General features: G+C 31.7%; 1 protein-coding gene across 11 annotated transcripts; it reads left to right on the top strand.

Moving 5' to 3' along the window:
* The first annotated feature begins 722 nt into the window (after positions 1 to 722).
* On the top strand, positions 723 to 23,018 carry LOC141449722 (peptide transporter family 1-like). 11 transcript variants are annotated; one of them, XM_074119403.1, is made up of 15 exons: positions 731 to 2,096; positions 3,792 to 3,867; positions 5,804 to 5,942; positions 7,684 to 7,728; positions 7,821 to 8,080; positions 8,177 to 8,259; positions 8,338 to 8,511; positions 12,317 to 12,565; positions 13,647 to 13,895; positions 15,128 to 15,225; positions 18,102 to 18,218; positions 20,082 to 20,184; positions 21,102 to 21,227; positions 21,312 to 21,422; positions 21,498 to 23,018. In XM_074119403.1, exons 1-15 carry the CDS (start codon positions 2,043 to 2,045, stop codon positions 21,597 to 21,599), a joined length of 1,986 nt encoding a protein of 661 aa, XP_073975504.1. In that variant the 5' UTR covers positions 731 to 2,042; the 3' UTR covers positions 21,600 to 23,018. The 11 variants fall into 11 exon arrangements, with proteins under 11 accessions (XP_073975514.1, XP_073975513.1, XP_073975506.1 ...); XM_074119402.1 differs by having other exon boundaries at positions 733 to 2,096; positions 7,642 to 7,728; XM_074119411.1 differs by having other exon boundaries at positions 2,059 to 2,096; positions 5,831 to 5,942.
* The last annotated feature ends 281 nt before the right edge of the window (positions 23,019 to 23,299 follow it).

A 23,299-nucleotide genomic window follows, 5' to 3' on the forward strand; every position in this document is an offset into this window, starting at 1 on the left:
TTCAATGTTTTTGTGTAACAAATCAGTAGATTGTAATAAAAACTTAGATTAAGAAGCTTATATTAAAAACAAGCATCGCCAACTGACAGATTTCCAGTTTCAGAGTACTGTCCATTCAGAGGACACTTGAAGAAGCTAGGTCTGGAATGTGAAAGAGTAATAATACATGTGCTGTTAAGAGTTGGAGAAAACTCCAATACACCTCCTAATTGACTGCTATGACCAGTTCAAGGAAGACTTAGAAGCCTGGAAAGTTACCAAGATCTGGAGAATTTCTTTGCTAGGCCCTTCCTTCTGTTGATAGAGTTCGCTATTACGGAATTATCTGGACAATTGGAATCTACATATTACATTCAAAGAACAGAAACTCCGCAGTGAAAAATCGCAAGAAACAAAGAGAAGACTGATCAATGATGATAGTATATTTATTTACATTTTTACGAACTATTTAAAATTCAAATTAAATGAAACATTTGAAGGTACTTTTAAAAAATTCCATGGTTTTGTAAAGCAGTTCAGAGTTTAAAAACTACCCTGAAAACTAACAATTTGATGAAAGTAGGTTAATGTAAATTATATTATATAAAATTCTATATTATATTATAATATTATATATATATTATAATGTAATAAAAATTGAATTACAGGGACAAAGTGCATTGTTCGGTGAAGAATAAACTGGTATGTAAACTATTTAATAATTATGAAAATGAATCCGTCAAGTAAGCAGTGACTTTTATTGAAGAGTGAGGAAACCTTCGAATGAAGGCATTTCAAGCGGATTTTAGAAAAACTAGCTTTCGTTCATTAACCCCAGGTTCTCTCAGATTAAAATTAAGTATTTTAACCAATGAAAATTTGCAATAAATGTTCAATTTTATCTTCACTATAATGACTAATTAGGCTAAAACTTGTTAATACATGCAAACACGTTTCTGGAAGCATGTACCGGTAAATATTTCATGAACGGCGCATAACTCGGTGGGCATGCAAGACGAAATCATAATAGTGAATGGTTTCCTGTAAAATTGAGAAAGATCAATATTTCATTGGAATCGAAAGAGAATTATCATTTTTATAACTCCTCCTCCCCACGTGCGTGGACCAACTTTTTTTTTGCCGCATACAAATTCAGAAAATCAACTTGCCTCTGCAGGCATATACCGCAGTCAACGTTGAGGCGACATTGAGTTTTTTACTTGCCTTCTATTTCAGAGATATTCAGGTTAAATACCATATATTTCATAACTTTCATTTTCGACAATTCTCAGTCCACCAGAATAAACTTCTTCCAGAATCATTACTTCATCTCTGCTATTATTAATCATTTTCCGAATTCCTTAAATAAGGGCTACTAGATCGATGGTCACCAGCTTCCACAACTTCTGCTAAATTATAGCATTTGTTTGAATTTTGACGACTACTTATTGTTATTTGTTAAGCCGTTTCTTTTCTCTACAAACGCAGACCCTGAAATGCTTTTCTTCTAGATCCTCAGTTTATAGCATGCTCTCATCACTTGAGTAAGCAATGCCTATTTGGTTGTGAAAAATTCGACCTACGATAAGTAAGTACACTTGAGAGAAACAACCAAGACAATTAGCTCTATTCTATAACCATAACTGCACCCAAAATATTACAACTTCATTCGCAATTTAAGCTTCGTTTTTAACTGTAACAGTCTAACATTCGTTGATCTGATTCGTTGAGTATTTTGTCTTGCCTTCTGGCAAGTATTTATTTATTTCTTCAAATGTTTAGGTTAATATGTTTATACTGTAATTTATTTATTATGTTTATACTGAATGGTAAACAAGGGAAACCGGACACTTCTGCAAATGGCCCTCGTGAATACATTTGATTGGAATGTAATATTTCATTTTCTGTTTGCTTAGAAAAAAAAAAAAAAAAAAAAATCATAAATAATACTGTTCCATATGTGTTGGAAGCAATAATTTTTTTATATCAAAATTGATATTCAACTTTTATTAATATGATATTTATTTCCGAATTAATAAATTCAGTTAAAATTACGATAAAAGATGGCGAGGTTCAGGGTCAGCTCAGATGTAGAACAAAACCAACAATCTTTTCAGGTAAGCAAAGTTTTGTTTTTCTTTATTTTGTACTTTGCTGTGATTCAATCGCGAAACATGCTTAAACGAAGCTATTTTTGAAAGTTTGCCTTCTTAAGCGATACGGCATCTGTTTAATTTCATTCTAAGAATTGATATTTCTCTGAGGAGCATTTTTTCTTAAAAATGTTTGAGAATTAGGGATACAAAATAAACTTAGCTTTTTGCAGCGAATAACATGGATACAACAAATTTTTTCTTATTCCTAAATTTCTGTTAGATAGGGTTGCCAACTGTATAAAGTTCCAAAAAAGGACACCCCAAAAAAAATTAGGTACATTCAGGGCCGTCGACAGAATTTTGGGGCCCGGGAATATACAGGGTGTCAGCATAAGACTACCGTTACTTCGGGAGGCGATTTTGGGCATCATTCTATAACTTTTAAATACACTCATATTTCTTCGCTAGCTCTGCTGCAGATTTAAGCACATAGATGACTTATTTTCATTTAATTTTAAAGCTTTTGAGAACCTTCATTATAATATTTTTTATAAACTGACATCAATTGAGCTTAATTAGTGTTTTTGTTGGAAGAATAGAATAATGCTGTGAAAAATGAATCCATTGCTCCTATAAACAAATACGTAACAAATTTTATACTAGCAGTACCTTATTGAGTTTCAAGTTCAATTTTAAAATTGTTCTGGAAATTATTTTAAAAAAAAAACTGATGCGAACTCTACATTACATTTGCTTGTCACAATTAACAGGATGAAATTTTATTGAAATTAACACTCAGTGAAAAAATAGTAAACACACGGACAAATTTGTTTGCGAAAAATTAGAACTTCTTCATAACTGGAGGGTTATTTAAAATTAAATTCGTATTAGTTTTATAATGAGGCAATAAATTAGACTTGAATGTCAGCTCCATGAACTACTTTATAAAGCATTTGGCTGGCAAAAGTTTTCATGCCAAAGGTTTTATTTTTAAATGCCTGCAGTGAACAGCAAAATTTAAGGAAAATTTATAGAGCGGTTTTCGAAAAGGTTCCAAGAATCTGAAACATTAATTCAGTAGAGTGGTGGCTCATTTTGCCTAAAAGCTTATTATCGGGCCCTTATTATGGTAGCACAGAACGAAACATGTGAAATCAAGGAGCAATGCAGTGATTTACTTTTTTAAAATTGAGTTTGGTCGCTATTAATTCCACTCATCTATCGAACAGAACCTTAAAAACCGTTGCAGAACTCTTTCGATCTGCTCTAAAAGTAATGTGCCTCATGCATAAATGTACTTTTACATGTAAATGTACTGACGCAAATGTTTGTGAACCACAAGTAAATGAATGGATGTACAAATTCATACAGTAGAAGTTGGCGCAACTTACTAATTTTTTTGTTTAATATATTTGATCATACAAATCTTTTCAGTAGTAAAAAACTCTTTGCGCACACTTGTATGCTTAGTATTTACTTTATTATTCCCCACTTTATCCACAAATGGTTGTTGAATGTGCATAAAAAGTTTGGAAGTGGTTACAACTTGGATCAAATGATGTGTAGATCAGCTGTTAACCAGGTCTTCTGTCCATATTTTAAAATGAATGATTTAAAATCTAATGTCTAGAAGTTGAAAATACGCACAACATCTTCTTACTTTGTCAAGTTTCAATGAAACTATTGCACTAACTGATCATTTCGCATTTGTTTCAGGATCCTTTGCCCAAAAAATGTGTTTTTATCCTCATCCACACTTTTGGTCAGCAATTCGCTGTAACGACTACAAGATGTTAGTGTTATGCTTTCTAAAATTTTGTACTTAACTAAATAATTCTATGTTGAAATCATTCTTACCATTTTAGGTATTAAGCATTTGAGCATTTTTTAGTTTTTGAGATACATATTTGTTCATAAACCACACGAAAACTGTTAGTATTAAAACTGTCCGGTAGGACCCTGTAGTCAATGTAGATAGCAATAAGCTAAACAAGGCGACAATAATGATGCAATGATGCAGATGATGCAATGGGTATTTTAAATACACAAATAAATCTCCTTAACAAAAACTTACAGTTTAAAAAGTTAAGTATAAGGGTTGTTTAAAAGCCAAAAAGTACACAAATCATTTCATTAATATGTACTTCATTGATATAATTTAAGTCATTTTACTGCATTAACTTTTCATAATTTTTTTTAGAATTTATTAGATGTCACAACCCTTACGCTGGCCCCTTCATTTATAATTATTTTTTTTTTTGTTAAAATAAAATGTATACTTCATCTTTTTATTACGAAGATTTATTTTAACTCTATTCCAAATTATTCTTCTGATTTATCTTTATTACCCTTAACCCTTTACCCTTTATTCTGTGTAATCACATACACATGCACATTAAAATAGAAAAAAGACTAAGGTAGTGTCGGTTACTATTTAAATTTGACGAAGTTAGAACAAAATTTGAATCTTCAATTCGTCTAACAGAAGTATTTGAAAGCACAAATAACACACAGTTAATAAAAAGTAAATTATTCAACAATAATTATTGATTTCTCTTTTGTAATTTACTGTACTGAGTACTTGTAGTAAAATACTTTAATAATTAACTGTCCTAAAAATGTGCATATCTTATCTATTTTATATTCCATATATACATACATACAACACTGTGGGAAGAACATCTAGATTATTTAATATTAATCCAGATTAATTATTATTTTTAATATTATTTTTTTTACCTATTATTTTTAACCTTTGACTACTGTATATAGTAACAATCACTTGATTTGAAGAATGAACTTGAACCGACGATTTTTATTTAAAAATTAAATAAATAAAATAAACATATGACTTTTTCTTTTTAACTTGTGATTAATAGTTTGATTGTTATAGATTAATAGATATTACAGTCAATCTAAGTTGAATGGTGTGCTACTTGAACAAATATTTTGTAGATTAAAATGGCCAGCGAATGGGTCTGTGACATTTAATAAATTCTAAAAAAAATTAATGAAAATTTAATGCAGTAAAATGACTTGAATGATATCAGTGAAGTACATATTAATGAAATGATTTGTGTACTTTTTGGCTTTTAAACAACCCTCATACTTAACTTTTTTAACTGTATGTTTTTGATAAGCAGATTTTTGTACCTTTTAGATAGATTTACCTTTTTGCTTTACAGATTTTCTTAACATTTTTAATGACCACTACTTTCATTATAACCTGATATGTTGTTAAGTTAGACACGTGAACTACTACTGAAGAGATCTTTTAAAAGAATGCTTAGAGTTGCGGTCTCCAAAGAATCCACAAATAAAATTTTCTAGGAAAATGTCTCGAATAAAATCGGAAGGTATTTGTACTTAAATAACAAAAAGTACAATAAAAAGTGTAATTTCAGTACTTCCTTTTAAGAGGATTAAGAAAAATTAAAATGAGTTTACTTCTTCCTAAAAGGCGAAGAGAAATTAAACTTCAAGCACGCACGATTGCATTACTTCCCTTTAGTAATTCATTGATGTAAATCGGTCCGAGCGTCAATAATTTGAATGATTGCAGAACTTCCTCTTAGTAGGTGTAAGAGCGTAATAGCGCTTTAGAGTCACGTAGGGAAGCATTAACCACTTCTTCTTGCTAATTTTTTTCAAATCAGACTAAACGATTCAAACCTGAATATTCTAAAATTTTGATACAAAAACATAGAAATAACATGTTTAAAATTCAGGTTTATATTTCCGGTATTTGAGACTAGAGGCCATGTATAGTAACCAATATGCCAGAGTAATCCTTCATTCTAGTATTGCGACAGCTGATCTTATGGCACTCCCAGGAGTATTACTGGCTGCTAAAGTTGGCCCTAGAAGGTGAGTGTAATAATTAATAAAATTCATCCTCTGTTATTTGAGAAATTGTACGAAAAAGTTACATGGTCTAAATAGAGCTTTCATATGTATATAAAATATACGCGAATGTTAGTTTCATAACTTAAACTTATGGTTTAAGGTGTAGCTTATAATTAATAACAAATTATTGAATCAATAAAACATAGATTGTATACAGTGTGATAATTATGGCGAGTAATTAAGGGTTCTCATTTACAAGGTTACAAAAACTATCACTATCCCACACATTACAAGCAGATGTGATTTGGGTTCATTTGCCCTTACTTTTTTTTCTAGGAAAAAGATCAAAAAGCTTCTTGAACCTCAGATATTACCTACTAAATAAGCAGTTAGTATAGAGAGCAGATACCGAGATGTATTCTTTCGCCACTTCTGCTCCACTTATTCATAGGACATATCATTTTTTTTAAGCGTCTGGAAGAACATAATAATGGTGTTGCAGTCAATGATAGTCCGATTAACAGCTTCAAACGTTTTTAAACAATGTCGCAAGCAAAGGCCTAGTAATGGTTTTACAACTTAATGTAAAAAAATAAAAAACAAAATAGATGATTTTAAGTACTAATCTATGCAGGAAGGGCTTGCAGTCGGAAATGATATTGCTGAAAGAGTATCAAGTTTCAAATATTTGGGTTGTTTGATAACTGTAAATTGGGACAACATGCAAGAAGTGAAATGTGGAATTGAACATGCAAGCCATTAGAAACTTTTGAAATGTAGACATGAAGTAGAATGTTGAAAATCCCTTGGAAAGCCAATAGACAAACATTGAAGTGCTATGCAGATTGAAATAATCAAAACCATGTCAGAGGAGGCGAGAGAGAGTACGAGAGCATTAAAGATATTAGAGAGAGCAGTATGGAACTTTTAATATTTCGCCTTGGCGAGTTGTTACATAAATTGTGACAGAAAAAAGAAATTGCTTCTTGGTTAATTAAAAATTACAATAACTAATTTAATATTAATAATAAATTATTCGGGCAATTATTCTATAACATATAAATTCTTCTGCATTATTCGCCATTTAGTTTAATTTTCATCATTTTCTTTGAAGAAGGCAAGAAATCTATCTATTTTTCTTAGCGTTTTGTGATTTTTAATATTTTCATCTAATGGGTTTGTTATTCCCTTTATCAGGTTTCTTTTCTTGTACTCGCAATAGAACATTATGTGCTCGTAACTCTCCTCGCTAACATCAGCTTTATTATACTGAAGTTATTGTATCGCTACTCTGTACCCGTCGAATATCTTCTTTTATATTAATACGATGTCCACGCGAGACTTGAAGGCAAACGTTGAAGGCCCAGTAAGTTGCGTGAGTGCTCTGCAGAACCTCAGGTAATATCTTATGTTACAGGTAAATATAGGAAGCGTTGGATAGGAGATTTTGTCTCTTTGTATTGTTTCGTCTTTGCAGTGTTTTGTTACCGTTGATTGCACTTAAAGACTAATAATTAGGGATAACAAAAAAGTATAAAATGTGGTATGCTTGACGCTAACAGTGAACCTTCATGTAAACATTTATATGTGGTTTCCTCAAGTACTTATTTCATATTTGTTTTATTATCCTATGATGAAGAAGCCAGACAATTGATGTAAAAACTTTTTACCTTAAAATAGATTATTTAAAGAAAATAATTTAACATAACTTTAATTTCAGTGCAGTTTTAATGGTTATATTTGTCTTCATTACTGGTTACAGCTTAATGACCTCATCAACTTTCTTTGTTAATGATCTCAAGTTCAGGTAGCCCTACGTTTGTTTTAAATAATTTTTAATTTCTTAATGTTGTTAGAATAAAATTAGTCTTTAATTTTTGTTTCTTTCTTTCTTGACAGATTTTTACCAGTGATTTCTATTTACATATTCTGTATCGGCTGTGGATCAATGAGATTGTTTTTACACATTTTAGCACAAGATCAGCTGACAACATTATCTGAAGAAAAATATTTAACCGTATTTAATATAGTATCAATTACGTCTGAATTATTTGCATCAATTACAGTTCCACTGTTAGTAGGAATTTCTTATTTCGGAAAAAAAAGTGGTTATCAGCTTCCATTCTGTTTAACTTTGGTTATGATCTTAATTGGAAGTGGTAAGGAAATAGGAATTAAATAGAAATTAAGTCTGAACATACTCTGTAAGCTATTATCAGGGAAATATTTAATTAAAAGTTAATAAATTTTCCCAGGAGCTCTGCTAATTGGAACAAAGTATTATTCAAAAAAAATTGGCTCTTTGAAATTTATATCAAAGTTTTATCATTGCTCATTAGTAAGTATGTAGTACAAATCCATGTTCAAAACGCTGATGCGTATTTTTAAATAATTATTTTATGTTCTTGGTTTACAGTATTCCCTACGTAAAAAATTAGGGGCTATGTGTAGAGACGAAGATACGGTACCTTGGTTAAACTATGCTTATAAAAAATATGACCATAAGTTTGTGAAAAAAGTGAAAGATTTCTATTATGTCGCACCGTTGCTGATCCCAATGCCAATATTCTGGGCTCTGTATGACCAACAGGTTTGTTACATAATATTAAATTATTAGTATTTTTTATTAATACACTTAAGGGGGACATACGACAAAATATTCAAGACGCTATATATCTGACACGATTTGTATTTGATGTGTAGAAGAAAATTCAGGATTTGCGCAGGATAAGTACCTCTCCAGATTTCTAACTTTAATCAAACAGGATGGTAGAGAGTTTCAACTAGAGGGCGCCATAGCGAGGTTTACTGTCCAACACCCACGGAATCTCCTTACCTTATATATATACAGGGTGATCCATTTAAAACGCACCAATCGCTAATAACTTTTTAGGAAAGCGGAATTCCGAAAAAACCCACGAAGTAAACTATATGTTTTTTTGAGTCTAGTTTCCAAATTTTTTACCCCCGATGCTGTACCTTCATTTTTGGCGGAGTTACGGCTAAAAAACCGATTAAGATTTCATAAGGACCACTGGTTTTGACAATGATTTTGAAAACTACATAAAAAACTGTGAAAAGTGACGTTAATCCCGTTTCGATATCCCTAATATTAGTTGAGATATTTAAGATCAAAGTTACTATTTTATCTATTCGTGATCGTTTTTCAATATTAATTTTCCACCAGAAATACACGTTTTGGGAGGTCCTCTGACTGCAAAAAATGTTACTGGTTAGGCAAAGTGAAAAAATAATAATAATTTAAGATTTTAAAACATGTAGTGTAATGTAATGGTTGTGGGTGAATCAGGATAAATTGGTTTTATCATCAAATAAAAGCAATCATCACATCATTTTAATGCACCCAGTATGCAAGACTTCTTGACCTATGATTACGGTAAGAATATCTTGCCAGGGATGGGCGGGTGTTCGTCTAGTGGTCAAGAGCGTGGCTTTGTAAGTGGGAGATCCCCAGTTCGAATCCCGCGTATGACTACACTTTATTAAAAAAAGTATTACGATTCTTTAAGTAATAAGAATAACTGCATACGCGGGATTCGAACTGGGGATCTCCCACTTACAAAGCCACGCTCTTGACCACTAGACCAACACCCTGGCAAGATATTCTTACCGTAATCATAGGTCAAGAAGTCTTGCATACTGGGTGCTTTAAAATGATGTGATGGTTGCTTTTATTTGATGATAAAACAAATTTATCCTGATTCACCCACAACCATTACACTATACTACATGTTTTAAAATCTTCAATTATTATTATTTTTGAACTATGCGTCACCAATAACATTTTTGCAGCCAGAGGACCTCCCAAACGAGTATTTCTGGTGGAAAATTAATATTGAAAACCGTTCACGAATAGATAAAATAGTAACTTTGATCTTACATATCTCAACTAATATTAGGGATATCGAAACGGGATTAACGTCACTTTTCACAGTTTTTTATGTAGTTTTCAAAATCATTGTCAAAACCAGTGGTCCTTATGAAACCTCTATCGGGTTTTTGACCGTAACTCCGCCAAAAATGAAGATACAGCATCGGCGTTGAAAAATTTGAAAACTAGACTAAAAAAAACATATAGTTTACTTCGTACGTTTTTTCGAAATTCCGCTTTCCTAAAAAGTTATTTGCGATTGGTGCGTTTTAAATGGAACACCCTGTATATAACTCTCTCTCTTATACAGGGTGAACCAGTAAGTATTGTCAATAGGCCTACTGCGTGTAGTACATCTAAAGTGGAGTTCAATGACGTATTGGCCAACTTCATATTTTCCTCTGTTCTTGAGTGACGTCACTTTAAAGTTTTTTTCTAAAATCATTACTTTTTTTCAATAAAAATGTTATTACTCAGAAAGTTTTAGTCCGAATTTGATTCTGATGACGTGATTAGAAAGACACATAAATTTCCTAAAAATTGACACCATTTTGAAGCATAAATTATTCTCCAAACTGCCTTAATCTTCCACCGGAACCTAGGAAAATAAAAGTAATCGAAATTTTTAAGAAAACTCATTAGGCTCTTATGTGATCATTTTCAGACCTAGGTGCTGGCACTTTTTACAAAAGTTTCCTTGTCTAATGGGCTTTCAAACGGTATATCATTTTCCAGGATTCCTTTTATCTTCGTATGAGAAATTACGTTTGTTTTGTAAGAAAACGTGTTCAAAAAAAAAAAAAAAATCTAAACTGAAATATTTGACAAAATGTTAGATTTTGAAACTAAGCAAATTAGCCTTCGATTATAAAAATAGCACTTGTTTAAAATATTTTCTAACATTTTGTCAAATATTTCAGTTTAGATTTTTTTTTTTTTTTTTTTTTTTGTGCAATAAGTAACCTTAGACTACCTTATTTTAAGACAATCTACTTTAAAAATTGACTACAGCTCCATCCACAAGAGTTTAATGAATTAAACAACACAATACAATATCACTGCTGTATGCTCGTGAACACGTTTTCTTACAAAACAAACGTAATTTCTCATACGAACATAAAAGGAATACTGGAAAATGATATACCGTTTGAAAGCCCATTAGACAAGGAAACTTTTGTAAAAAGTGCCAGCACCTAGGTCTGAAAATGATCACATAAGAGCCTAATGAGTTTTCTTAAAAATTTCGATTACTTTTATTTTCCTAGGTTCCGGTGGAAGATTAAGGCAGTTTGGAGAATAATTTATGCTTCAAAATGGTGTCAATTTTTAGGAAATTTATGTGTCTTTCTAATCACGTCATCAGAATCAAATTCGGACTAAAACTTTCTGAGTAATAACATTTTTATTGAAAAAAAGTAATGATTTTAGAAAAAAACTTTAAAGTGACGTCACTCAAGAACAGAGGAAAATATGTAGTTGGCCAATACGTCATTGAGCTCCACTTTAGATGTACTACACGCAGTAGGCCTATTGACAATACTTACTGGTTCACCCTGTATATAAAGCTACTTAATGTTCCTTAGATATTTTCATAAAGTATATAGTCTACATAAACATTACATTTTGTAGTGGCATATTGGTAATATTGGTAAATTTATATTTTTCAATATTTTCGGAGAAAGTATCAACCCCTAGACCTCCCTGGGTGCGTCTGCTTTTAACACTAAAATAACACATAAATAGAAGTCTAATCCCCGAAAGTAGAATTTTGCTAGAATAATGATTCCAAATAAAAGTTGTAGGTCACCACGGCTGCAGAGTATGAAGTTTAATGAAAATTTTTAGAGTTCTTTTCGAGTAATTTTCAAAAAAGTAATTTAAGAAAAGAAATCAGTCAAGGTTATTTCTGTCTGAGGGATTTCAGCACTATGTTAACATCAAGTTTCATGTGTATATTTAACGAAATGTAAAGTTTGTGATGTCTGCGATTTTTCGATTTTGAGCTAGGTTCATGTCCCCACACTAAAAGACTACATTCTAACATCCACTCTCCTGGAACACAAAATAGATGTTTCCAAGGAGAATTCAATTTGGAAAACTAAAAGGATCGCCATTCTTTCTCTAATATGGACTAAATGAATGTAAAAAAGTGGAATAACATAATATGAATAGATTTCTACAAAAGTATCTAAAAACTACTGCAAAATTTCATTTGCATTTAGAATAATAGGTCTTTTACTTATAGGAAGCTAATACAAAACTTCTATTCTTAACTAATGTGTTATTGGTGATAAAGAAATAAAATAAATTAAGCAATAAAACTAATAAAAATGAAGGTGAAAAGTGCTTCTACCGTAAGAAAATAAGGGCTGTTTCATAAAAAATTCTCTAGTCCCCTTTCTTAATTTACTGTTAAATATTTATTATTGAATAAACATACATTAAGTATTGTATTAAAATTATTTTTTACTTTTATTTTTATTTATTTATTTTTTTTTTTTAGCTCACTCTGTTTTTATTCCAAGCCGAAATTATGGATAACAGGGTATTTGGATACCATTTAGTCCCGGAATTAATATTTGTCATAACTTCACTTTTTACTGCTGTAATGCTCCCAATTTGCCTTTATGCAGTGTTCCCTTTTATGAATAAATTAGAACATTGTAAATGTCTTTTGGACAAAATGTCAGTAGGCTTTTTGTTGGCAGTACTTTCGTTTGCAATAGCGACATCTCTAGAAGGACATATCGAGGTATTTGAAGATTTTCTTATAAAATTTAAAAATCAGAATATACAAATGAAAAAAATTAAAAATAATACTAATTGCTACTGAAAAGAAAACTCATCAGCCGCTCTTTCTTTTGATCAGTGTAGATTCGCCACTTCAGATCGTATCCTACTGAAGTTAATTATTTGGCGAGGTCGTCTACATCTAGAAAACTTTGGTGGATGACCATGGTGCATTACAATAGTTTTAACAGTTAACTGCCGCAGCGAATAATTTAAATATCAACCCCTGGAGTTATGCCTTCCTAATTCCGTCTACCTTACTGTCCCACTCTCACTACAATCGCGTCATGATCGGGCAGATGGAACCGGTGTAGGTTGCTCTTTTCGTTTATTTTAGCTTGAATTTCCTTTGCCATTTACTCTTGAGCTGAACTTGATAGCCAGAGTGTTGTGAGTTGAAATCTCCCTATTGTTTACTGACAACTATCGACGGCTTTTAGACCTTTCACTTTTGTGAACCTTCAGTCATCAGTACTTCGCATAAAAACCTATTTTCATAATCCAAATGAACCTTTCTTTGAAAACTATCTCTCTGCTGAGGTAACTAGCCCTTCACACTCAACAAAGAACATAGAAGCATTATGCCATTCAATTTTGCCGGCCCATGCCAAAACCGTTATAAATCATATTAACTACTAAACCCAGCTGGCAAGCGTAGGGGCGCGCTTGATGAGAATACTTCCCAAGAAGACTGCAGGTAACGGCCCAAACTGCAGTGAAGTGCCCTATTATAAAAGTGTTAGGAAAGATCTCGTTTTCTGTTTAAAAGAGGTTGCGAATATTTATTAGCGAGTGTACCACCAGCTAGCCATCTCAAAATCAAGTTCTTGAAAAGTATTTTCAAAATTTATGTTTAACAGATCTAGTCTAATAAGTACATATAGTGTACAATTGTACTCAGATTTCAAATTTTTCATTTCCTTGATTAGAATCAATAAAAATCACGTTTAGAGGAGATTTTTTTAACCAAAAATTATTAAAATAAGTTACTTCTTAATTAAAACGTTTGTATATATGTAATAAGATTTTATTTTTTTTCTCAGACCAGTCGAGTACATAAACCAGGAGTTTTTGTTGGACAAATTTCAATCATAAATGGTATTAATTGTACTGCGACTGTACGTATGAACACTAAATATCATTACATTGAAAAGATTATTAAACCTTTCGACAAATTGACATTAAATAAATTAGAAAGCTCAGGGGTTGAATTCTTTGAATCAGTAACTGATGTGCAATGTCAGGAAAGATCTTATTCAGTTCTCTATACATTTAAAATAATTGAACGTAAGGTTAGATTAATTCAGTTTATTTAATTTGTTTTTAATTTTAATCGCGCCTATATATGTTATATTTGTGCTCTGCCGTCCTGCTGGCAGGGTTCTATCTCTGCAGGTAACATTGCCGGACAGCGTGTTTAAGTTATTAAGGGGAAAAATACTTCTGTTTCTATTTATGTGATAATTTGTAGTTCAGAAGAATGTTGATTTTCTTTAACGTTTACTAACATCCTACAGTGCAAAGGTGTTCCCCTTAAACTTCTTAAAGCAAAACTCCTCTATTCTTAAGTTCTGCCAAACTAGGATTCTTTCATTGACTCAGGACTGATGATATTTAAAATAATGGTGATTATTTAGGAATAAATATCAAAAACCATCGATCTTTCTAGATTGATGGAGCTCGGTAGCAAAATAGAATTTGCGATAACTTCTAATCGCGTCGTCTACCTCCAAGCTTCATTTGGGCTAAAATGGGCAACTAATTTTGCGTTGTGATTCTGAAAGACAACTATAATAATTATTCCTAATCGAGAAGCAGTTTAGTACTTGCCTAATGTATCCCGCACTAACTTTTCGTTCTTAGCTGACAGTTCTTTGATCTGTCCCCTGGCTATCCAGGTTTTTGAATTAATGCCAGTTGAAATAGTTGTTTGAGAACTGCCACGCTATGTTGGCAGACGTTTCACTAGCGTGATCCAAATTTTCCGCGCATGACAGCATTTATTACTTTCTGATTCGTCCTGGTTTAAAAGAGGAACCGCTACTAAAGCCTCTACCATCCCCTGGCTACATCCACAGGGCACGGTAATCATAAAACCCTAGATTAGGGGAAGGAGTATCTCTATGCGACCCCCAAGCACACTGACTCCGGTACACCTATCGCTGATGACTTTTATTGACGTCAAGATCCTGAGCCAATCAACTTGAGCGTTTCGGGAAGGATGCAGAATTTCTCTATGCTACGCTCAGATGGCCTCCAAGGAATAGTAGGTGAAGCCTAGAGGTATTCCCCTTAAGTGAATGCACTTAGACAAATGTCAATGGACTACTATCAAAGAAAAAGTTTTCTTATTTTATACAATTTAACTTTTTGTTCCGAGCGATCTCCTTGTCTCACCTACTCGTAAAACTAGTACAATTCATTATGTGAACATCGACTAAGTTTATTAATTATTGAAAAATATTTTATTATTTATTGAGTAATTTGGTTGTATTCACATTCTGCTTGTATTCTTTTTTTGCAGTGCCTTTCTTATTTGCTCAAGTTTGGGAATAAAAGAACAAAATATTCAGGACCTCACGAGGATAAAAGCTTCAAAGATATCAATAAGTCAATTCTTAGGTAAGTGAATTTTTCAAGTAATGCTTAAATCTTAAAAGACAGCACTTCAATCAGTGGTTAAAAGGAGGTGTATAGGTGCTTTGTGGGTACTACCTACAAAGTCATTCAGCTAGTTCAACTGTGCCAATTCTAATAATTTATTTAATGAAACACTGTGAAGTTCAGGACGTTTCTTATGTTTGCAACCCAGAAACAGATAAAAGAAGTGCTTTCCTTGCTACTTTTTATCCAGGCATTGATACGGGTTTTATGAGGATTGGGATTCTAGACCTATGGCACGATATTTTGTAAGTCCAAACAGATTTTAGCACATAACATTGGTATTATAGAAAGTTCTTCTAAAGTGCAGGTAAGCGAACAGGGCTTAAGGTTAAATAGTGCAAAATTTTAGTGAGATTATTTTTGAGGAACCTAACTTCTTGGAATCCCTAAAAAGTAGGTAGCTGCGTGTTTGTAAACGTCCTGGAATCCACTTTGGCGCATCCGTTTGAGGGATTTTTATCGCTAATTTCAGGCGGGGGTTTCTTGGTCAAATCTATATATAAAGTTTCAGCTTTATGCTTGTCGAGTGGTTCAGAGGTTAGTCAAAAACTAACTAGATAGTTAGGTTTCACGGTTCCATAAGTTACAAGTGAAACGTCAGCTTAAGCGCCCAAACTATATTTGAATCATTATAAGTAAATTTATGTATTTTTCAGAGATACGCTGCCATACCATTGTTCTATTGACAGAAATAGGAATATAATTTTTAAAAAATTCTGGAAGATGGCCGGATTTTTTATATTGATTATACCAGCACTAATTTATACATAGATGTGTGGATTTATCCCATTCCTTGAATTTAGCTAGAAAGGAATTTAACTATTTACAAATAACTACGGGGTCACTGAACAATAACGTGTCAAAAATTCTGAGCTTTCCTAAAAACTGAATCATCTATTTATGCTTGTTCTGTCCAGTTTTTTTTTTTTTGGTGTCAAGGATAAATAGTTTAGTCAAGGATAATTTTGAGTAGCGGGAGTGCTCTATTTTTAAAAAACTTAAGATCCGTTTGAAGATTATTTTAAGGACAAGAATATCTATAATGTTGGGTGCTAACCGCAAGCCTAATTAATCTTTAAAGTCAATCATACGCTACTGTGAGACTCCTATTTTGTTTGGTAGGTACTAGAAAAGAGTCCTTAAAATCAGAACAACTTGCATGGATGGTTTACAGCTTTCTGATAAACCACTAGAACGTGTAGCTGATGTCCCTATTAATTTCCTGACCATCGGTTTCTTCATATTTCTGGCTGCTTGGCTGTTCACTAAATGTATTGTGGTCAGCAATAGTGGAAAGTTCATGTTATGAATCGCCAATTATTTTTCGCATATGAGTGTGAAATACTGAGTATTTCTGAATGTTCAGAAAGTTTTTTATAAGCACTCTTCAGCGATTCTCCGTGTATAATATACATATTATACTAAGGATTCAAGATTTGCGAGGAATCGGTCAAATAAAAAACAAACTCGTCTTTTTGCCAACGTTTCGACAAATATATTGTCCTCTTCAGGGCCTGGATATTATAAATACCAAATACAAACAATTTAGAGATTCAGTAACGCAGAAAATCAGTAAAAAAATCTAAATTTTTAATCTCTAAATTGTTTGTATTTGTAAAATCCAGGCACTGAAGAGGACAATATATTTGTCGAAACGTTGGCAAAAAGACGAGTTTGTTTTTTATTTGACCGATTCCTCGCCAATCTTGAATCCTTAGTTTAACAATTTACGGTCACGAAACCTATATATTCATACATATTATAGTAATAAATTACTTAAGTAATAAACAATTTACCTCATTAACTCAATCTCCATTGCAAAATTACTTAATGGAAAAGGAAATTAAAGGTGATATCATTCTTCCTACTTTTAGAATCTGAAAATGACCTAGAACTTCAATCATCTAGGTCATTGCTTTTAGTCCGTACAATGAGTTATTTGAACTGTTTGCAACCAATTGGTGAATCCGTTCACTATATGCACGTTTGGGCTAGAGGATATTGAATGCAGTTAGAATGCATGTGAAAAGTAAAAGTAAGGCGTGCGAGTAAGGAAACTAAATCTTGAATGAAACGCAACGACTTCTTACAGTTCATACGCTTAAATTTAGGATTTTTTTCTACCTAAGACTTTCGATCTAACCCAACATACTAACAATATACTTGAACTGTTTGCAACAAGTATGTTATTTGTATGCTTGAATTGTTAAATTTTTTGTTGAATATATATTTGGAAATTTCAGCCAGAATGAAGGATTAAATAAAGTAATTTAAAATTACTTTTTGCCTTCACCATTGCTATCATATGTATAGGGTGTAACAAAAGTATTTGCGTTCTTTTTTTGTAATTATTTTCTTTTTTAATGCCCATTTCTAGTTGTTTATAGATGGGTGACATCTGAACTCTTATTGGGCGAATGAAGGGCTGAGAAGTACCCGTCATTGGGTGAATAAAAAAAGTACTTCTTTAGCATGATATTGCAAGAGTTCAAATACACTGCCTAAAAAATTAATGGTTGGAATTTCAGCTTCTTCCTCAATCTATTGACCGTCCAGCCTAACTTCCTAACTTTAACGGGGTAAAAATGTTCCTACGGAAAAGGAAATTAAGGCAGGTTGTATAAAATTTTTTGCCTCCAAAGAACGTTCGTGGCACTAAAGAGGAATTGAATTACTGGAAAAATGATTAGTTGCATTAGATAAATTTTAATGAATAAACTGGAAATATTTTACTCAATTTAGTAAATAACTCAAGAACGCGAGGACTTGTTACACCCTAGTATTCTCATCTAGCATTAAATTATTTTTAAATTCAATTAATATTTTTGTCTAAGGATTCTTTATCAATTAAACGAATCCAAATCATTGCATATAGAAGGACCTAAGGACAAAAAATTACTTTTAGATGAAACAGAAAATGTGATCAGTGGAATGCACATTGATAGTGGAAAGTAAGATATTTTATAATTCATGAATTATTTTTCATAAATTTACTTAATCTTGTATTTATATCAATTAGAAATAAAATATCTGATTATTGTTCAAGGATAAATTCTGCAAAAAAATAACGTAAAAACAATAATTCACATTTATATATATATAATATATATATATAATTAATAAAATATTATATTATATATATATTATAAATATTATATATATATAATTAATAAAAAAAAAACTATATGTGATTATGTAATTCAATATTTATTATTGCGGTATTGAGGTTCTCAATATCACATGTCAAATGATTCTTTTTATTATTTATTATTTTATTTTAATTTGTGTTAATGAAGAATTTGTACCTTTCATACATACACCTATTTCGAAAGTTTGTTGCTGTCCATTTGTGAGGACTTCTATAAATTTTTAGTTGTCAACTTGGAGAAAAAATTCTCATATTTAACATGAAAACTTCCTTTTAGGAGAGAAAGGAAACTATATTTTGAATAAAACGCCACGACTTCTTTTGCTAAAAACTTCCGGTTCGCTTGAATTTAGAATTTTTTAACCTAAATGATGGCTTTCTTTAAAGCAAGTATTTGCAATCATTTCCATAATCAAAACTGACCGAAAACATTGTTTTAGTGTGAGGTGAACGTGAATAAAACATTTTACAATAAACACAAGTTGATCGTCTTATCTGATCAAACCTGTCAACCTTAAACGGGATTTTACTGATAGCTTTTTCTTAACTTTATCTCTGTTACTGTGACTCCATGGTTCGTGAGATTTTATGACAAGAAACTTGGCATACTACCTTATTGTGAACTAGGACTCGTTTTTAAATCCCCTAACTTATTACAAGGATTTAATCATTATCGTAATATTTCAAATGCCTTTTTTTTTTGTGATCTTTAAAGATCTGGTGGGAACTACCACGACTTCTTACTACAATTGTTAAAGTTTTCTTCAAAACTCTGAATTTTACTAAATTTTAGTTGGCTTCAATGTAGGTTCATTCTAAACTACTAAATGCCTTTGAAGCCAGCATGATATTACTAAACGCTCCCTTTAAAATCTGTTTTCATGAAGAGTAGTTATAACTGAAGCTATAGGTCTTTTATTTCAGAGTAGACGGTTTACAAACTTTTAAAAGAAGTTGTTCTCTTTCTCCCTCTCGGTCTAGCCATTTTCTCCAAGTTTGGATATGCAGCAATATTTTTAATTCTTACTAATGTTGCATAGAATTAAAAAACGCACAATTTTTGAAATGGTAAAGCAATTGAAGCTGTGGACGATATCCATAGAGAAAACGCCCTCGAATACTTACTTACCTATTAATTGAAAATTGGGGCAGCCTAATTTTTTATGAAAATTCCAGTTGAAAAATTTAACAGTTATATTTTTATTAACTGGGAGTTGCATTTAAGAAGGGATAAGCACAGGGACTGGAGGTCTCGAGTTCGCGTCCAAGAAATGCTGGCCTTATCATTTTCTATTTTCTGAGCGTCTGTGTGGGCCACCTATCGAAATGAAAAAGTCAATCCCATTACGGTTACATTTGATAAAAATAATTATAAAATTTACGTGATATTTAAGATATTACATTATGTATAAAACTGCAGTTTTTTTGACGGTTCTCCTGCTTAGTAATCCTGAGCATTTTGTTTAACGCTTTAATCCAAATTAATGTTCCATTTAATTAAATTTCGGCAGTTCAGTTCTTTTACTTCATCATCTTTTACTTTGATAATTTTGCTAAATAGATCATTAATTTTACTACTGAATTAAATTTCATTTACAAAAATAAGTGGAAGATTTGTTGTTATGACTTATTTCATTCACTTTGTATGACTATTTTACTTTTGCAGTTATGATATTTATTTAAATGGTGAAGTAAAACTTAATAATGCGTCGCTTGGTATAGGAGGAGTATACACATTACTTGTTGTTGACTATAATAATAACACCGAGGTAGGTGTTTTCCTTTAACTGTCTTTTAATTAAAAAATTAAATTATAGTTGTGAATATAACTGGAAATTCTGTATAGTTATATTAACGATGCAATTCGAACTGGAAATCATTTGGAGCTAGAAATGAATTGTCGCTTCATGTTGTATTCAGATCAACTTAAATGCTTTATTTTCTGCAATATTCTCGAAAACATTAAACGATTTTTTTTTTAGCTCCTGGTATATTTAATTCCCATTCAACCAACTATTAATTTAATTATTTTACTTCTTTGTTCTATTTGTTTACACTTTTATTTTCTGCTATTACTCGATTCGCTGATTGCTTTTTTCCGCGTGATTATTTATGAAAAAACTGGAAATCACGACAACTATTTAATAAAGTACGACTGTGCTCTGACTACCAACAGAAAGGAAAAAAGGTACCCTTGATTGTCAAAATTTACTTCCCATATTACGAGAAGGGATGAAGACAGTAGCTCTACTTTTTTTCGTCATTTTTTGGTGAGTCAGGATTGAAGACTAACTGTATCTTTACGATAATGTTTCTAACAAATAAAAATTTATTTATCAGCGGATCCTCGACTTGAGAACCCCCTTGCTTGCGATTGCCCGTATTGTAAATAAATAAATAAATATAGGTTCATTAAAATAGCAAAAAAAAAATTGTCTTTGGATCAATAAAAGTACATTTTTTTAAACGTAAGTCATGTATTTAATTTCTCCCAGAGAAATTTGAGTGCATCTGTTCAGAAAAGAATGCAGAAAGTTCGAACTGACAGCATTACTAGTACTTGAGACAAAATATTCCTAAGTAGTAGAAAGCAAATTTAATAAAATGGCCCATAAATAAAAATTTGCAATAAAAAAAGTTGTCTGTGCTAGACATATTAATTTTTGTTTCTAATTATCATTTTTAGGTAAAATTGTTCACATTTGTTGAGCCAAATTATGTCCACATGCTTTGGTTGATTCCTCAAATGTTATTAATGCTTTCTGCAGAAGTGTTCATAACGCACAATTGTCTAGCATATGTATTTCATAAGGTATTTTATGCATTTGAAATTTAATTTATGATAGTATTACTAAATGGACTTTAATAATTTAATTAAACTCAGATTTGATTTCAGGCAGAAGAAGAAATGAAATTTATTGTAATATCTTTCTGGCTCATAATGTGCGGATTAGGAAATTTCATTGTCGCATTGAATGGAGTGGCAACTTTCTCTTCTAAGAGGATTGTAAATATTTATTTATTTTGTTTTTCAACATTGTTCAACATTCTTTTACTGTAGGTAATTTATCTATTTTTACAGCTTTATATTCTGCTGAAATATACGTGTATGATGATCTTCTGCACAGCTGCACAAATATTCATATCAGCAAATTATGATTGTATAGTATCTCATTATATTTAACTACATGGATAAGCAATTATTAATGCGTAAAATTAATATTCTCAAAAACAGATATTTTGAACTACCATCTTCAGTATCATTTTGAATTATAATTCCATTTAACGTTCAATTTTATTCCTGCGATGCGAAAAGTTGTTTAATAAAGATTAAAAAACATATATTTGTTAAAATACAAACATATATTTGTTTACCAGTGGATAATATTATTTATTTGAATAAATTAGTCAGTAATAAAGTTTTGAATCTGAAGGTATACAGATGTAACATTTTGCCATCTAAAAGTTGCCTAAACGTTTTAACTGTACTATGTAACTGTAACTATGTAAAAATACTTTTATAATTGAGCTTGATGATTTAAAATATTACAACGGAAGAATGATAAGTGTATTATAACAAGAATGAGATATTGACGTTGAGTTGGATAATTTTGCATTTATTTAATTTAGTAGATGGCTTTACATTGCCACAGTGAACTAAACAGGAATGTTAGAGAATAGATTAGCTGTCTTAGTATCTTGCCTCTAGTTGAGGCAGTATTCTTCAAAGATGTGAGGTACATTAGTAATTAGTTTTAAAAGAGTGGTAAAAGAACTTACAAGAGATAGCTGGCAGCGCGAGTGGGCAACCGTAACAAACAACAAACTCAAAGATATTACGGTAATAGCAACTAAATTTTCTTGCTGCTGGAGCGCACATTTCACATACTTAAATCTAATTAGGAAATGACAAAAAAAATGGTTTTAGAGCATTTAAGGGGATAGAAATCCCTCCAAATTGTCATTTCATTAAAGTATATGTTTTAGCAAATATGTTGAGAGTCTGTGCAGCTCTATTCTTTCTTGTTAGTTTAATCGGGTAATTGTAGGGCATGCTGAGAATTAACCTGCAGTGCCTTAGCGCAATGAGAGGGAAACTACTCTCAGTTTACCACACAATGATGGCATCAGGCAGAAAGATTTGGTGGTGATTGCCAATCATGGTAGGATCCTTTAAGAAAAATATTGTAATACGTAAGGAGGAGTTTAAAGCTAAACAGATGAGGCTTGTAAATGGAGGGGTAAGCGAGGTCCTGTTAATGTTGCTAGTCGCCAACTAAAATAAATATTTGGGCGCTCACTTAGAAGTTTAGGCCAGATAGTCATGCGGATAAGAAAAAGGATTAAGGCTACGGGAAATTTTTCCACTGTTTGAAGAAAGTTTTCTTTAACATAAAAGACCGTAACACAGAAAACAAAAAAATAATAATAAAACCGTTTATCCCTATTCTAACTAGTTCTAGCTAATCCTGGACATTAACATAAAAGCATGTCATTCAGCTCCGCCAATGGATATCGATTCCTGATAAAAATGGAAGACAAAAAAAAAAAAAAATAGAATTTGAAATGCAACGATCAGACCAAATTTGGCAGCTGATCTTAATCGTTAAGGTGATTTGGCCACATATCTAGGAGGAACAAAGAAAGGGATATGAGTGAATGTTGAGGTTATAAGACCGAGTTAAAAAGAGAAGTACAAGACAAGGGGATAGGATTGGAGGAAGAGCAAGGAGTTGCTAAGGGATAGAACTGGATGGGTCAGGCTCTCTCTGTGTTATATTTTTTGATGTTGCAATGTTCCTAATAAGTTTCTCTTTACCCCATACCTCGTATGTTTTAAAGAAAGTGGATTATCAGGTATGTTTATAGTAATCATCTCCAGGT

This window comes from Rhodnius prolixus, unplaced genomic scaffold (genome assembly GCF_049639745.1).
Source record: "Rhodnius prolixus isolate KJV_2025 unplaced genomic scaffold, Rpr scaffold_2, whole genome shotgun sequence".
Classification (NCBI taxonomy): domain Eukaryota; kingdom Metazoa; phylum Arthropoda; class Insecta; order Hemiptera; family Reduviidae; genus Rhodnius; species Rhodnius prolixus.

Coding starts and splice junctions, on each gene's coding strand:
- LOC141449722 (XM_074119402.1), top strand. CDS start 2,043: ATGGCGAGGTTCAGGGTCAGCTCAGATGTAGAACAAAACCAACAATCT. Junction 2,097..3,791: donor AAAACCAACAATCTTTTCAG/GTAAGCAAAGTT, acceptor CATTTGTTTCAG/GATCCTTTGCCCAAAAAATG. Junction 15,226..18,101: donor ATCAATAAGTCAATTCTTAG/GTAAGTGAATTT, acceptor TTTTTGTCTAAG/GATTCTTTATCAATTAAACG.